We start from the raw sequence: 15828 nt of genomic DNA, 5'->3' as shown, positions 1-15828 counted from the left end.
TAGCAAGAAGCAATGGATCTGCACTTTTGGGAGTGGTAGAAGGTGAGAAGAGGAGCACTAGTAGTTACCATTCCCTCTACCCCAACCCAGAAATGCCTATTGATACTGAAGTGGCTGTCTCTCTAGTACTATTATAGAATGCTATTATATAACTTCTTACAGAAATATCCTTTCAGTGAAATCACAACAATCTTCAGTGGCTCATTATAGAGCTTTTTTCCCCAGGGAGAAAAAAAAATCTGCGTTACAAAAAGCTATGCTTTAATCAGGACGCAAGTGTTCTCAACATGGTTATTAGTAAGAAGGGAATGTGCGTAGATTACTGCACCATACACTTGCCCTCTGAAAACGACATATCAGCAGCTATTATACTTTAATATTTCTTCTATTCACATCTCAGTAACTAATAGAACTAATATTTTATTCACATTTCAGTAACTAATAGAACTAGGAGAACCTACCACAGAATTTTCTTGCCTCTTAATACAAATCCTCATCACAGAGCATGAAAAAACCCTTACAACCCAATCTCTCACAAAAGGTGAAATTGGTTTCTTTGGAAGGAGAATAAATTGATAGGTCATTGTTAATTCCAGACATTTCCCATAAATCAACTAAACAATCTATAATGTCAACAGAATGATGAGCCAAGTGACAATACAACCAAAACATCTGAACATTCAAATAGCCAATAGTTAACATCCATGATTTTGCACAATTTACAAAAAGATCTAAACGCCCATTTAGAATCTACAGATATAACAAATTTGCCTGAAAGAAATTTAAAAAAGGAAGAAAAATATGGAACACAACCCAAAACATGGAAACGAAAACAAGAGACACTTACTTCAGATTTGGAGGACATGTTTTCCTCCATGTCAGAATCATTGGGATCCACAATATCATCAAATGGTGGTAAAGTAGGCTTTTTCTTCTCCAGTGTCTCACTTTCCATTTTGACCTTCCCCATCTTAAGATGAGATTTATCCCTTATTTGCTTTTTGTCAGCAGAACAAGTAAGTATCAGGGAGGGAGCACTAGAAAAACTTCGAAATAAAGCCTCCGAACTACTTTTTTTCCTTTTTTTGGCAGTAAGTTCCTCAGAATCTGTAGTGGGGGGCCTTTTTGTAGGGGCTTTCTTTTCTTGCTGCTGTCCACCTGTTATAGTAAGAATGCTATTTTCAGATTTTGGCTCCTTGGACATGGGTTTGGGTTCCTTGAAGGCCATCTTAGGAACTATTTTTTCATCTTTCAGTGGTTTGTTTTCTTTGGGTTTCTTAGAGGATTCTTTGGAAGATTTGTTGTGTTCCCTGGAAGGTTCTTTGAAGGCACTTTTATGTTCTTTTGAGTCTTTAGACGGTTTTTCCTTGTGCTCCTTTGTTAATTTATGGGGCTTCGAAAAACTGTTACTACTGCTGCTGCTGTTTGTGTTTATATTTTTATTGGGGTCCTGCAACAAGGATAAGCACAGAGGAGATTTAAAACAAAGACAAAAGCAGTATGAACACAAGATTTAACCTAAACACTTGGATTACAAACTGTAGAATTTGTTCACTCTTGGAATACATTCATAGGTTAAAACAATTCTTCTAGGTTCCCCCTTTTAAAAAATTGGCAATCTTTGTCCTTTGAAAAAACTGATCTTATCTTAAGAAACACATAGCCGATTTATTTTAAAAGATGAATACAGTACCTCAGTGGTTATAAAAGGTGGATTTTTTCAGTGAGTTGTAGTGCAATAAGCGCATTTAAGACACTACAGAATGCTTCTCTAAATTGTTTGGCAGGTAGTTGGGGCAATTTTAACTTCTGAACAAAGTTGGGTTTAAGTAGTATAAATGAGAAAAGCACATAAAAAGAAAGTTCAGTAATTTCTAATAAAAATGTCCAGTGTGAAAAGCAAAACAGTTATGACAACAAGGCTGGTAAGGAACCTGTACTTTACAGCACAACTACACAACCATGCGAGGGTCAAAACTCACGTTGCCCCCACAACATTTCAAGCAAGATCTTATGTTCTCCCCAACTTTTTCCACAGTTCATTTCTCATACCGAATGATACATCAGTGGATAATTCCTAAAACCCATCTGGCTACCCAGTATTTTAATGAAGTCTTCTTCGCTTCAAACTCATGGTAGGGGAAAAAAGCTGTGAAGTAGACTGTGCTAGGGGAGGAAAACCTTTACCTGGTTCCACTTTCTTATACTGCTGTTTACTTTTTCCCAGGTTTGTTTATGTTGGGTATTTCCTTATTTTTTTAATTCCACCTTTGATAATGGCATTAAGCTTTTGAGCCGTTCTTATGTTTAAGTAGTCCTACCAAACAAGCAAATGGCAGATATGGTGTGCAATGTACGTCTTCGCCTAAGTTTGCCATTGTAAAAATCTTAAAGGCCAAACATATGGCAGAGCCAGCATCTTTCAAGTGGTACTAATAGTAAGCGAACCACATTTTGAACCACTAAAAATGATATTTCTGGGACTTCTCATTACATATGATCTGACCCCATTGTTTCTGGCCTGATTTTCAAAAGATGCTGACCTCACCAGCAGCTCACATTGATAGAGCACTAAGAACCTCTGAAAAATCATTCATATTTACACCAAATGCTTACATTAGTTATCCCCAGAAACAAGTTTATTTTTACTGAACTAGTAATTCTGAAACAACAAAACCCATTTTCTAACGAGTAACATATGCTCAAAGTAAGGCTAATTATTTTCCTATAGGTTGATTACACAATATTATCTTAAAGTAAACATATTTTTATTCAAGTTTTCCTAAATGTTAAACAGATTTTGATGATGAAATGCATACAATTCAATTGACTCCATACAGTTCTCAAACTGCCTTTCTCCATGGCAAAAATAAAAGTCTAAATCAGGAGTCGGCAATGTTTGGCACGCAGCTGCGGGCCGGGCCAGTTTATTTACCTGCTGACGCGCCAGGTTCAGTGGGGGCTGCAATTGGCCGAACCTGCCCCGTCAGCAGGTAAATAAACTGGCCCGGCCCGCAAGGGTGCTTACCCTGGCGAGCCGCGTGCCAAACGTTGCCGACCCCTGGTCTAAATGGTATAGAAATTAAAAAGAATTTTAGAACTTCATGGAACCAAGGGGAGTTTTGGGTGTGCAAACAAACAAACAAACAAAATCTACAAAACACTAACTTGGGAGTTATAAAATTATGATGTAAAATAGTGCATACACAGATATTTGTACACAAATAGGATTCATTTACTGACAACATGCACAGTCATTCCAACATACTATAATACTCTTTTCTTCTCCCACTTAGAAAGCAACAATAGAACCCAGATGACAAGCAATGAATTAAATCAGTAGGATCATCTAGCTCACAAACAGAAGAATTACTGGTACAGCACAATGGCCCAAATATTGTACTTGAATATACTGTCTCAAGTAATGATCTCCACCAATTTTTTCAGTAAAAGAGGAAAAAACAAAGCACCTTAGCCACCGTGCAACACTATAGCATTTTTGTGTGTGTGGGGGGGGGGGGGGGGAGGTTCTCTAACTGCCATCTGTCTCAAGAAGTTTTCACCCTATAGCATGAGAGTTGATCATCCTAATTTTTTTCCACACGACTAACTGCCAGCACTGTTCTTACTAAGCATCTAATCCTTCTTTCAATCTTCCTAAGCAAGTTACTTCAACAATATCCAGCAATAGTGAATTTCATAGATCAATCTATGGCAAAATTTGTAATGTGTGTGGTTACCTTAGTTGAATTATGCCAACTAAATTTCTGTGTTTAACCTGTGTGGGGAGCTTGCTCCCAATTATGATTGTCAGATATTTAAGCTTATTGCTATAAAATATATTTGTAATGCTAATTGTGATGCTGGTAAACCAAGTGCCAGCTTTGGCCAAGGCTGTAGGCGTTAGCTCAAAACTGACAACTGGAAACCAAACCAGCTCATATATAGGTTAGTTTTGAACAAAACAGGTATTAGTCATATAAGAATGTATTTAGTATTTAGACTATCAAATGCCTGTAAGTTGCTGCACGCATTCATCTCATTTGTAATGTCTATATTCCATGCTATTAAGAAATATGTACATTTTGGTTTGTAGCTTTGAAAACGTTTGTTCTGAACTTGTGAACCCAGCTATGGGAATCGTCCCCGCCCGTCCATCCAGGAGGACTATCAGAAATTAAATCAGCTTTGTTCATTGCCTCATCCATCCATAGAGAAGTATGTGCAGAGGGCCTCGTCCCATCGGTTTTAATGCTGGAAGATGGAAATAAAAATAGTTGACATGAAGATTTTTCATCTCTTTGCTGTCTGAACTCTCACAGGGCTAGAAAGTCTCAACTGAGGCAGAGCCTGGGTTTGCCCTGAAAGACCTCTTGAATTGACAGATTACCACATCTCTGTCACCTCTGGGAATCATAGATAACTCACTTGTGTGTATATGCTTGCTTTAATCTGTAAATAATTTATTTCCCCTAGTAAATAAACTTTAATTATTTCATTATAGAAATGGCAACAGGTGTTCTCTTTGGTGTGTGATCTCAGATACAAATTGAGCTGGGGTAAGTGACTGGTCTGTTAGGACTGGAAGCAACCTCAGTATGCGTGATTTTTGGTCTACGCAACCATTTATCACTAAGTCCACTTGCCTGGGTGAAAGATAGTGTGGTTTGTAATATTGGTTTGGTTTGACTCAGGAGTGGAGACCAATGTAGCCATTGATATCTCAGTAAACAAAATATTTAAAAGAGATCATTAAAATCTTCTTGAAATTTTGGAAGTCGAGGAGAGCTTGCGAAATAAGAGCTATGTGTAGAGACTGGTGCATATTTGCCAGATAGAACAGTATAAGTTTTGTAAAGAAAATTTTGTTGCTGAGAATGGGAACCACAAAGTTAAAGGGAGAGCTCAGGCTTTGGCCTTAATTTGGTTGAATTAGCATTCACTCAAGCCCCATTCAAGTTGCCAAGCCAATGACGTACCTGCTGTGGAGAACTGCGAAATTTCTGGGGGGTTTTAAATGAAAGAATGAGACACTCAGTTTCTCCCCCTCACATTGTATTGTTATTCACCAGGGTGAAGGAGTTAACGTCTCTGTCTTCTAATGGGAAGAAACAATAGATCTAAGACCCTGGAAGCATGGAAACTTCAAAGACTATTACGTCTGGATATGTCAGATGCCGTGGAGTACATGGAATATTCAAAGACTTTTGTATCGATAAACGCTCTAGGTCTTTGTCTTCCTGGCTCACTGGGTGGTTTTGGGGAACCAGGAATCCCTCGGAGTTTATTAATGCAAAGTCACTGTGCTGGTTATACAGCTACCCAGCCCTTTGAACCATTGACTGGTTTTATCTGTTTCAGAAAGACTGGGGGAAAAAAGACCCCTAACTGTATAAAGTGTCAGACTGAACTGATTCTGTGACCCTCACTTGATCCACAAACTGACATGAGACTTTAACCAAGAGGACAAAACCCTGCTATAAGAGTTTGAAAGATTTTTGAAAGCTACCATGGTCTCCATATGGAAGATGGGCAACGCCTGGTAAGTTTAACATGAATGAAGACCATTTATTGTTTTGTCGTATGTTTTCTCTGTAATGCTTTTGTCCTAAATAAATGAACTGTGCTTCATGAAAGCTGACTGGTCACTGGTAACACTGTCAAAGCCCTTGAGAGACATCAGAATAGCAGGCACTAAAGTAAGATCAGACCTGCTGGAATAAACACAACCCTAAAACACTATTCTGGAGGGAGAGGAACACGAGTTCCTGCCCCATAGAGTGCTCTTGAGAGGACAGAAGTGCAATTAAACATGGAACTGATACATCTACAGTTCCCTGATCTTCATATCACATATATAAAAATTATGCATTTAACTATCTTGTTTTTCATCAGTTGATGTTCATTCACCCTTCTGTACTGATAAGCATCTGTTTTTTTGAGGGGGGAGGTTTCCCGGGAGTGGGGGTGGGAACCCTCCTGCCTATCTGTAGCTGTGGTTTATTTGGCTGCCTTACACTGCCACATGTTTACAATGAGGAAGAGGGAAACATTTAACTTTTGTGAACTGCTGTTGGAGTAACCACAATTTCAGAATGTGACAGCAGCAGAACATGAGAAATGCAATGAGCAAACTAGGATCACAGTAACCCACAACCTATATTGAGGTTGACTAATTTTAAAAATATAGTTTGTAGAACTGCTCTGAAAACAGAGTTGGCCTTTCAAATAGAACGTGTGTGTCAGTTAGATGGGATGTTAGAGCAAGGTACCTGTATTCTGCTGTGCAGCTATACTTGTTATCTAATTAGCAAGACACTGACAGAAAACTCTTCAGGACTTGTGTAATCTAGATGTTTAGGCTGTGCCCATCAGTGTAGGAGCTGAGACTATGTCTACACTGCCCCACAGTTTGGACTATGGGGTGTGAACAGACGTGTGCACCAAAATGCTGCACTCTAACTCCCCCATGTGGATGCTGCAGGTGTGAACTTAGATTCCTAGTTCACATTCATGTAGTCCTGTTTGAAAATGAACATGTTAACGCAAACTAGGTTATCTTTTAATTTGTGCCTGCAGCATCCACACGGGGGAGTTACAACATAGCATTTTGGTGTGCACTGCTATTCATTCCCTCATAGTTTGAACCCGAGGCTGCATAGACAAGCTGTAACGTCTTACAAATATTAGAACTATGAAATAGCAACCTCTCTTTTCCTCCCCATAGATGTAAGGGGAAGAGGAACAGTTAATTGTTTTGTTTGTAATGTTCGCATTTTTGTTACTTAATATATTTTATTTAGTTTTGTGACATTTTAAAAAAAACCTATCCAGAGCTTTCTTCAAACAATATGTCAAAAATACAGTAATAGTACATGCATAAACACAGCAGCCACCATAACACCAGAAAAACACTCCAAAAGCCTAAGAAGAAACTTGGGGATGGGGAACAATAAGAGACTGACCCACAAGACAGACACAAGACAGACATTTTTCATGGGTATATATTTGAAAACAAAAGAAAACTGGTATTGCCAGGCCTTCAGAGCCAGCAGTCAAGAGTCCAAACATTAGAGCTGGTCAAAAAATTTCTGATGGAATATTTTTCCACTGGAAAATGCCAATTCCTCAAAATCTAATCAATTTCCTACACAATGGAAAATTTGGCCTCTGCCCAGCTCTACCAACCATAAATGAAATGTGGCTGAGATAGGAAATTCAGTAGTCTAGCTGAGAAGACAGTTCTCTATGAATGCATTCTCACTGTGGGTCTAAACCACACTAGTATTTTAAATATATTAGACAGATTTTGAAACTTCCTGATTCAACTATCAAATTATTATGCACTCTACTAATCATAGAATTGGAAGGGGCCTTGAGAGGTCATCTAATCCAGTCCCCTGCACTCGTGGCAGGACTAAGTATTATCTAGACCATCCCTGACAGGTGTTTGTCTAACCTGCTCTTAAAAATTTCCAATCATGGAGAGTCCACAACCTCCCTAGGCAATTTATTCCAGTGCTTAGCCACCCTGACAGTTAGGAAGTTTTTCCTAATGTCCAACCTAAACCTCCCTTGCTGCAATTTAAGTTCATTGCTTCTTGTCCGATCCTCAGAAGTTAAGAAGAACAATTTTTCTCCATCCTCCTTGTCACAACCTTTTATCTACTTGAAGGCATGTACTTGTGGCATACTAATGAAAGATAAGTGCCTTTAAACACTAAGCAGTAAATAAAATCTATTACTCCCCTTAACAATTCTGATGACATTTGAATGTTTGAAGGTAAGGCACTTCCCCACTTGCCATACCACTAATTAAAACAAAACCAAAAACATTAATCATTCCTGATTTTAGTCAAGACCATTTTCCTGGAGTTTTGAAGTGTGTGTGCGGGTAAAGCTTAAGTTCTATGTAAAACAAAACCCAAAGGCAAGATCTAGTGATTAGTGCTGTTTTTATATTCCATATGGAAGGCCAAAGTCTGATTCTTGTGTTCTTTCATGTGTTGGCCAACCAAAGGCCAGGGTGATGTCCTCAGTAGGGGTGTCTGGAAAACAAGAATTCCATTTCATGAGAAAGGTTTCAAAATTTGTCTTTTTTCTGGTCTGAATCAGAGAGAGCAGGGACTTGAATCTGAATCTCCCACATCTCAGGCGAGTGCCCTAATAACTGAGCTATAGGGTAATTCCTACACTGCAATGTCAGCCCAGGATCAGTAGAACTCAAGTTAGGAGACCCTGTGTTTATTAACCTAAGGCTTGAGCATCTGCACACATTTGTAACTGAAGTTTAGGAATTGTTGAACCCTAGATCCCAACCTGAGTTCCAGCATCCTGCATTATGTGGGTCTAAGGGCTTGTCTACACTTACCGGGGGATCGACGCGTGGTGATCGATGATGCATCGACAGTCAATTTAGCGGGTCTAGCGAAGACCCGCTAAATCGACCACGGATCACTCTCCTGTCAACTCCTGTACTCGACCTGAATGAGACATGCAAGGGGAGTCGACGGGAGAGCATCTCCTATCGACATAGCGTAGTGTGGACCCCGCGGTAAGTAGATCTAAGTACGTCAGCTTCAGCTACATTATTCACGTAGCTGAAGTTGCATAACTTGGATCGATCTCCCCCCATAGTGTAGACAAGGCCTGAGTCCAATCAACTATAATCTAGACTTCCTAGCACTCTCCCAAAATGTGGCTGCTCGAGCTCTTTGTTGATGGTGCAGTGTGGGAAAACTTGACTGTCCACCAAACTTGACTACCTAGAGGACAAAGAAAGCCTGTGGGATTGTGGATTACTTTTGGCGGACTGCTAAAGCACACGTCCTGTGAGGCTGCATCTACACTGCGAAGCAAGAGGGCTTGATCCTGGGTCTTTTCTTGACAGCTGTGGAATAGGTCTTGGAGAGTTGCGGGATTAAGTAGTATGGAAACCCAGCCCAGCAGCCCTTGTTGGGTTTTTAAAAGAAACAAGTCCCCAGTTTAAAATTATCTTCTAAAACCAGGAAGTTGATGTGCTTATTGAAACCATGGTATCAACATTATGCTCACCATGGATAAATTTGGCTCCACGTTCATGCATGTAAAGAATTACATCAACGACTAGGACAGCCCCTCACTACAACTCAGATTCACTCTCACCTAAGTGTGATACATTCTTATCAACCACCACCCCTTTTGCAATCACTCTACATGACTCAACAACAGCTGGAAGAAAACAGCATGGGAGGCACAAAATTTCACAGGAAACAATAGTATTTTCATTCATCACATTCAATTAACATATGAGAATTAACTAAATAACTGGGCATACTGGCAGAGATGCATGAAAGTTCACCCATAGTCTGTGTTGTATATATCTTAGTGCAAACAAATATATTTTTTAATTTATTTCCTTGGGTTTTTAAAAAACGAAGTGTTCTGAAGCATTTGATTTTCTCTCCACACTAAAAAACACTGCAAACAATAAAAGTGAGTGACAGATTCTGTTGCTGAAAGTGGCACATCAAGTAAACCTTTCTTTCAAGTGATGATTGTAACATTTAGATTGTGGATTATTGGCCGATAACGTATTTACATACCACGGCTTACCTTTGCCTACCTGTCAAATATCTAGTTGAAACAACCCAAGTGACTCATTTTATACTTTCTTTGGTATCTTGTATGACAAACATCAAAAGGATTATTAATATAGAGATTACATGCTTGTTAAAATACCCAAGTAAATTAAATAAAGGTACACACATTTCTTCAAGAAACATAATCCCCTTGATATAGCAGGAGTAACAGACCTGTAAAAGAAATATTTGGGAGAGCATGATGCAGTCAGGAAGTACTTTCCATAACATACAGACTGTGGCAGCCAATAAAAGAGAAAGTGCCTAGAGACTTAATCACCACTGGGATTATAAAGCAAAGAGATGGGGAAAATGGAGGATCTAAAACAACTGTCGGTTCCCATGCAAAGGCACATCAATGACTTCATGCTGCAAAATGTAATCTCCCAGTTTGGTTAAATAGATGCCATAGGGCAAGTGCCTTCCTATGAAAATGGTTTCAAAGAACTCAAGTAGCAGATAGACATGATGAAGCTAGTTAGCAATTGAAGCAATTTTGATTCATTACACTTAATGTAGTTATTAAATTGGCTATACTGGTACTACCAACCTAAACCAGTGTATTCTATGTTTTGTCTAAAAATTTAAGACAAGTGGTCATAAAACACACATTTTATTTCTAGGTGTAATAAAGTCATTACTTCAAATTTCATAGCTGTCTCCAAATAATCTGAAAATGTTAAGGTAAGAACAGGGAGTTAGCCTCACAAATTTGCCTCCTGATCTTAGGGTGGTGGGGGGCAAAGGATGTCAGGTGCAGGAGTTGCTTAGTTTCAGAAATTCAGATTAAAAATGACTTCTGCAATTTTATAATACTGCGCTTTTAATGTAAATATTCCGTTTTTGAATCTTGCTTAGCAGTATCGATCAATTTGGAAAGGCTTTGGTGTACAGCAGAGAGAATGTGCTAACACATACAGCAGAAGAAAAGAGGGGAGACAATTCCTTCTTAGGAGGGATACTTAATATTTTAGTGTCCCCTGCCCTGTTTTATTCACTACTGTTTGTAGTTTTTTCCCTAAAAAGTGTTTTCCCCTACTGATTGTTCATTTCACAGACCTTACTATCCTCTCTCTCTCCTAAAGATTTCAACGAGGTCTGATCCATCTGGCAGATTGCATTATAGACAACAATGGCAGAAAAATAGAAAAACATTTTGGAGTGGTGTTAGCTCACTGTGAACAAAAAGCCAGCAGGGGGAGCACAAGACACTGTTTTTCTGTAGGCAATGAATTTAATGGCTACTGTTTTTAGAAAGTAAATGGCATTACTTGGTGACTGATAGACTGATTCCAAAGGACCCTCCACATCAGATAATTATAAAATAGATTAAAATGTGGTTGTATAGTACTAGACACACTCATATATTTTGCATATTTAAAAACATGAAATGAAAAAATCAGTACAACACACTTAAGTAATATAATTATTACAAGCCTGATTTAACAGGTCATGTGGGATATTTATATATTTCTAAAGCATCCAGAGTCCTTGAAAATGTACACATTAAAGAATGTTAAAGACAAGAAACTTATTTCTTTACCAAAACCCCTCCATATTCCTACGAGTCAATCTCAGCTTCCAAATCAGAACATTTGACTATATAATGTTTGTCACATTAAATTAGGTATGGTAGGAGATATAGATGCCCATGTTGTTGAATCCATATTTCATAAGGAACATAAGGATGGCCATACTGGGTCAGATCAAAGGTCCATCTAGCCCAGTATCCTGTCTTCCAACAATGGCCAATGCCAGGTGCCCCAGAGGGAATGAACAGAACAGGTAATCATCAAGTGATCCATCCCATCGCCCATACCCAGCTTCTGGCACACAAACAGCGGCTAGGGACACCATCCCTGCCCATCCTGGCTAATAGCCATTGATGGACCTATCCTCCATGAATTTATCTAGTTCTTTTTTGAACCCTGTTATAGTCTTGGCCTTGACAAGAACTTCTGGCAAGGAGTTCCACAGGTTGACTGTGTGTTGTGTGAAAAAATACTTCCTTTTGTTTGTTTTAAACCTGCTGCCTATTAATTTCATTTGGTGAGCCCTAGTTCTTGTGTTACTAGAAGGAATAAATAACACTTTCTTCTTTACTTTCTCCATACCAGTCATCTTTTTTCCAAGCTGAAAAGTCCCAGTTTTATTAATCTCTCCTCACATGGCAGCCATTCCATACTCCAAATCACTTTTGTTGCCCTTTTCTGAACCTTTTCCAATTCTAATATATCTTTTTTGAGACGGGGCAACCACATCTGCATGCAGTAGTCATGATATGGGAGTACCATGGATTTATATAGAGGTAATATATTTTCTGTCTTATTATCTATCCCTTTCTTAATGATTGCCAACATTTTGTTCGCTTTTTTGACTGCCGCTGCACATTGAGTGGATGTTTTCAGAGAACTATCCACAATGACTCCAAGATCTCTTTCTTGAGTGGTAACAGCTCATTTAGACCCCATCATTTTATATGTATAGTTGGGATTATGTTTTCCAATATGCATTATTTTGCATTTATCAACATTGAATTTCATCTGCCATTTTGTTGCCCAGGCACCCAGTTCTGAGAGATCCTTTTGTAGCTCTTTGCAGTCTGCCTGGGACTTAGCTATCTTGAGTAGTTTTGTATCATCTGCAAATTTTGCCACCTCACGGTTTACCCCTTTTTCCAGATCACTTATGAATATGTTGAATAGGACTGGGCCCAGTCCAGACCCCTATATTCACTGGATCCCCCTTGTCCACATGCTTGTTGACCCCCTCAAAGAATTCTAATAGATTAGTGAGGGATGATTTCCCTTTACAAAAACCATGTTGACTGTTCCCCAACAAATTATGTTCATCTATGTGTCTAACAATTTTGTTCTTTACTATAGTTTCAACCAGTTAGCCCAATACTGAAGTCAGGCTTACCGGCCTGTAATTGCCAGGGTCACCTCTGGAGCCCTTTTTAAAAATTGGCGTCACATTAGCTATCTCCAGTCATTTGGTACAGAAGCTAATTTAAATGATAGGTTACAGACTACAGTTAGTAGTCCTGCAATTTCATATTTGAATTCCTTCAGAACTCTTGGATGTATACCATCTAGTTCTGGTGTCTTATTACTGTTTAGTTTATCAGTTTGTTCAAAAACATCCTGTAATGACACCTTAATCTGGGACAGTTCCTCAGATTTGTCACCTAAAAAGAATGGGTCAGGCTTGGGAATCTCCCTCACATCCTCAATTGTGAAGACCAATGCAAAGAATTCATTTAGTTTCTCCGCAATGTCCTAATCGTCCTTGCATGCTCCTTTAGCATCTCGATCGTCCAGTGGCCCCACTGAAATGTTTATTGTAAACACACGGGAGTATTTATTTGATTAAAAACTCTCATTAGAATTATTATTCTCTCATCTGTCAAGAAAATACCTGAGTTTCCCTTTAATACTACTAGAGAGAACTTATATAGTCATTTTCCACTGAAGATGTCAAGAATCAATTTAAACACCTGTTAAAAAGTATTGTTGATATATCAACCAAAAAACATCCTTTTTAAATGAAGGCCTCATAAAACACTAATACTTGTTAGAACAACAGGTTTCTATACACCAACAACTGTAAAAAAAAAAAAAAACAATAAGGGACCTGATAAAATAAATGTTAAATAAGTTACAAATATCTGCCAAAACAACGATCTACAGTTTACTGGATGAGAAATTTTAGAATTATTTTTGGACTGTATACTATTTGGGGCAGAGATTTTTTCAACTGGGCAGTAACAGTTGTCCAATAGCACTTCTCGCCCTTCCCTGAATTTTGGTTCCCTCTCCTTTTAAATGTTCTTGCTAGTCTTATGATTTCAAGAATTTACCCCCTTATCTTGAATACTTATGAAATCCCCTCCTACCTATACCACAACGTTACTCAGAGAAGCCATGGAAAGACGATCTCTCTATGCATCTGTGACACGCATTGTCTAGGTATCATGAAATACAGCAACACTTGTTGGACTGCATTTCATGAACCTATAGCCCAACAAACATTCTCACCAACATCCTTTCAGGCACTATACTACATTTACAGAGGCTTTAGACTTTGTACCCTGGAATTACTACAGTGACGGGCACTTTACTGAAAGGACAGTCAACTTAAACTTGACAGAAGTGAGATTTTTTGACACCCAATATTATTATATCTGAAAGATGTTAGAAGAAAAACATTTTTAAAAATGTGAAGATGTGATCATAAAACCACAAACATCTGCAAGAGAACTGAGGGACTTTTGCATATGAAAAATAAACCAGATTTCAAGTTGACCGTCTCCATTTAAAGCACTGATATGACGATATCAGTGAAGCCAGGACTCAATTGCCAGGGCCACACACAACATGGCAGGAGCTGCACAAGCTTCCCTACACAGCTCTGCCAAGGCACTACCATCTTGACCTAAGGCATCTTCGTTATTCAAATGATTTCAGAAGATGATGTTAGAGTAAGCAAGGTGTGATGGGTTTGTATTACCAATTAGTCCCTTCTGATTTTGGGCAAGTGAACATTTAGCCAACAATATCCATTTTTCTTCTTTGCACTCACAGGGTACTGCCTGTGAGCTGTGCAATTCTTCCTTGAATAAAGCTAACTAGGAGTGCTGTATAACAGTCTGAAGTTGGTGAGTGGGAAGCTAATATTCTTGGACTTCTTGGTTTAAATATTTACAGTTAAGAACCATTGTCAATTTCAATAGTACCCTATATCTGTAAACCTAAACTGAAACCTGAAACACTACCCATGAAATATAGACTAAAAAAGCCATTCAGTAATATTTAACTGCAACTTTAGAGAGTGCTGTAAAAAGTTACGTTCGCTCACTTGTACAGTCTGTTCACACCAATAAGGATGTGACACTGAAGTTGATGAAGTTACTCTAATTTATACCAGTTGTGGGTCTTGCCCTAAGTAAATACTACTCCTCAACAAGTTAGGGCTTAAAAATTTCCAAAAAGAAGTGGATTTCAATTTACAGAATGTTACCATAGAAGAATACCCAAGATTTTAATAATAATCGGGCTACAAATCCATTCCTCCAAATACAAGTGATAAGCATAAATAAGGCAACGCCTTGGAGCATATTTTTGCAGATATTTGTATCTGTTGCCATGAGCATAGAGTAATACTGCTGTCTGTGTTGTATGAGAGGCTGGGAGGAGACAAGGCTGTTTCTGAGGGGAGAAGGCTGAATAATCCTTCCCACTGGCAAGTAATGCAATGTACTGATACAATGACTCTTTCCACTATTAAACACTGCAATGAACATCAGTTAAAACTGAACAAAGAAGAAAGTGATTAATTAGAGAACTATCCCCATAGCTCTGGCATGCCACATTCCTTAGTGAGGGTTTATAGTGATAATTTATTGATATTTTATCTCTCTGGATCGCTGACACAGGAGAAAAGGAATAGCTGGGTACTTATGGCTAAAATTAAAACAATGGTTTAAATCAGACACTATTGCTGTTGCATGCCCTTATTAAGTAATCAGATAACTCAGTCATTCTTTTACAACAGTTTCACAGATATGGAATGCAAACCTCCACTGCTGTATGACTCTATAGCTGATCTTGTATCAAACCATTCCACTGCCATGTGGTTAGAAACTCACTGCTGGTAATTATATCAGCAGGGGCAATAAGCAAGGTAGAGCTCCAAGCAACAATTCAGTGAACATGGGCCTTTTCTATTGCCAAGACCCAATCTCCTGCTCCATATCTACCAAAATGGCTAGATACATTTACAGCAGGATAGCAAAGATCAATACAGTATAATATACAAGGCAGCATAAATGAAGAGACAATTGTACAGATGCACTGCCCATGCCAATGCACTCTGAACAATCACGATATGTAAAGTTGTTTTAAAATGGAAAGCATCAATATTTGTGTACTGTGGACTGAAATTTATGTAAGAAATTGTTGAGGTTCAAAACAAGAAAGGGCCTCTTCATAGTATGGTCATAATAGATTGGAAGATACCTTAAAAAATATTGACTTAACATCTTTGGGAGGAATCAAATCCCTGAATATATTTGCCAGTCAAATCAATTATTTTCTGTAGTAAGACACTGGGCTTTCTTTAATTCCATGACTTACTTTTAGATCAACCTCACAATTACCATTTGTCAAGTGCCTTCCTACCCTTCCTTTTAATGTATTATTAAAAA

At 38.5% G+C, this 15828-nt stretch overlaps 1 protein-coding gene across 7 annotated transcripts in view; it reads right to left on the bottom strand.

Moving 5' to 3' along the window:
- MLLT3 (MLLT3 super elongation complex subunit) overlaps positions 1-15828 on the bottom strand; it is a 210693-nt gene that overhangs the window by 58182 nt on the left and 136683 nt on the right. For all 7 annotated transcript variants that reach the window (XM_042850548.2, XM_005297691.5, XM_042850550.2 and 4 more), the window contains one exon: positions 848-1450. In XM_042850548.2, the coding sequence (XP_042706482.1) occupies positions 848-1450 (603 nt within the window). The remainder of the gene's footprint in view (positions 1-847; positions 1451-15828) is intronic.

This window comes from Chrysemys picta, chromosome 6, assembly GCF_011386835.1.
Source record: "Chrysemys picta bellii isolate R12L10 chromosome 6, ASM1138683v2, whole genome shotgun sequence".
NCBI classification, from domain to species: domain Eukaryota; kingdom Metazoa; phylum Chordata; order Testudines; family Emydidae; genus Chrysemys; species Chrysemys picta.
The sequence above is the reverse complement of the archived record's forward strand: the minus strand, read 5'-3'. Positions and strand labels throughout refer to the sequence as shown.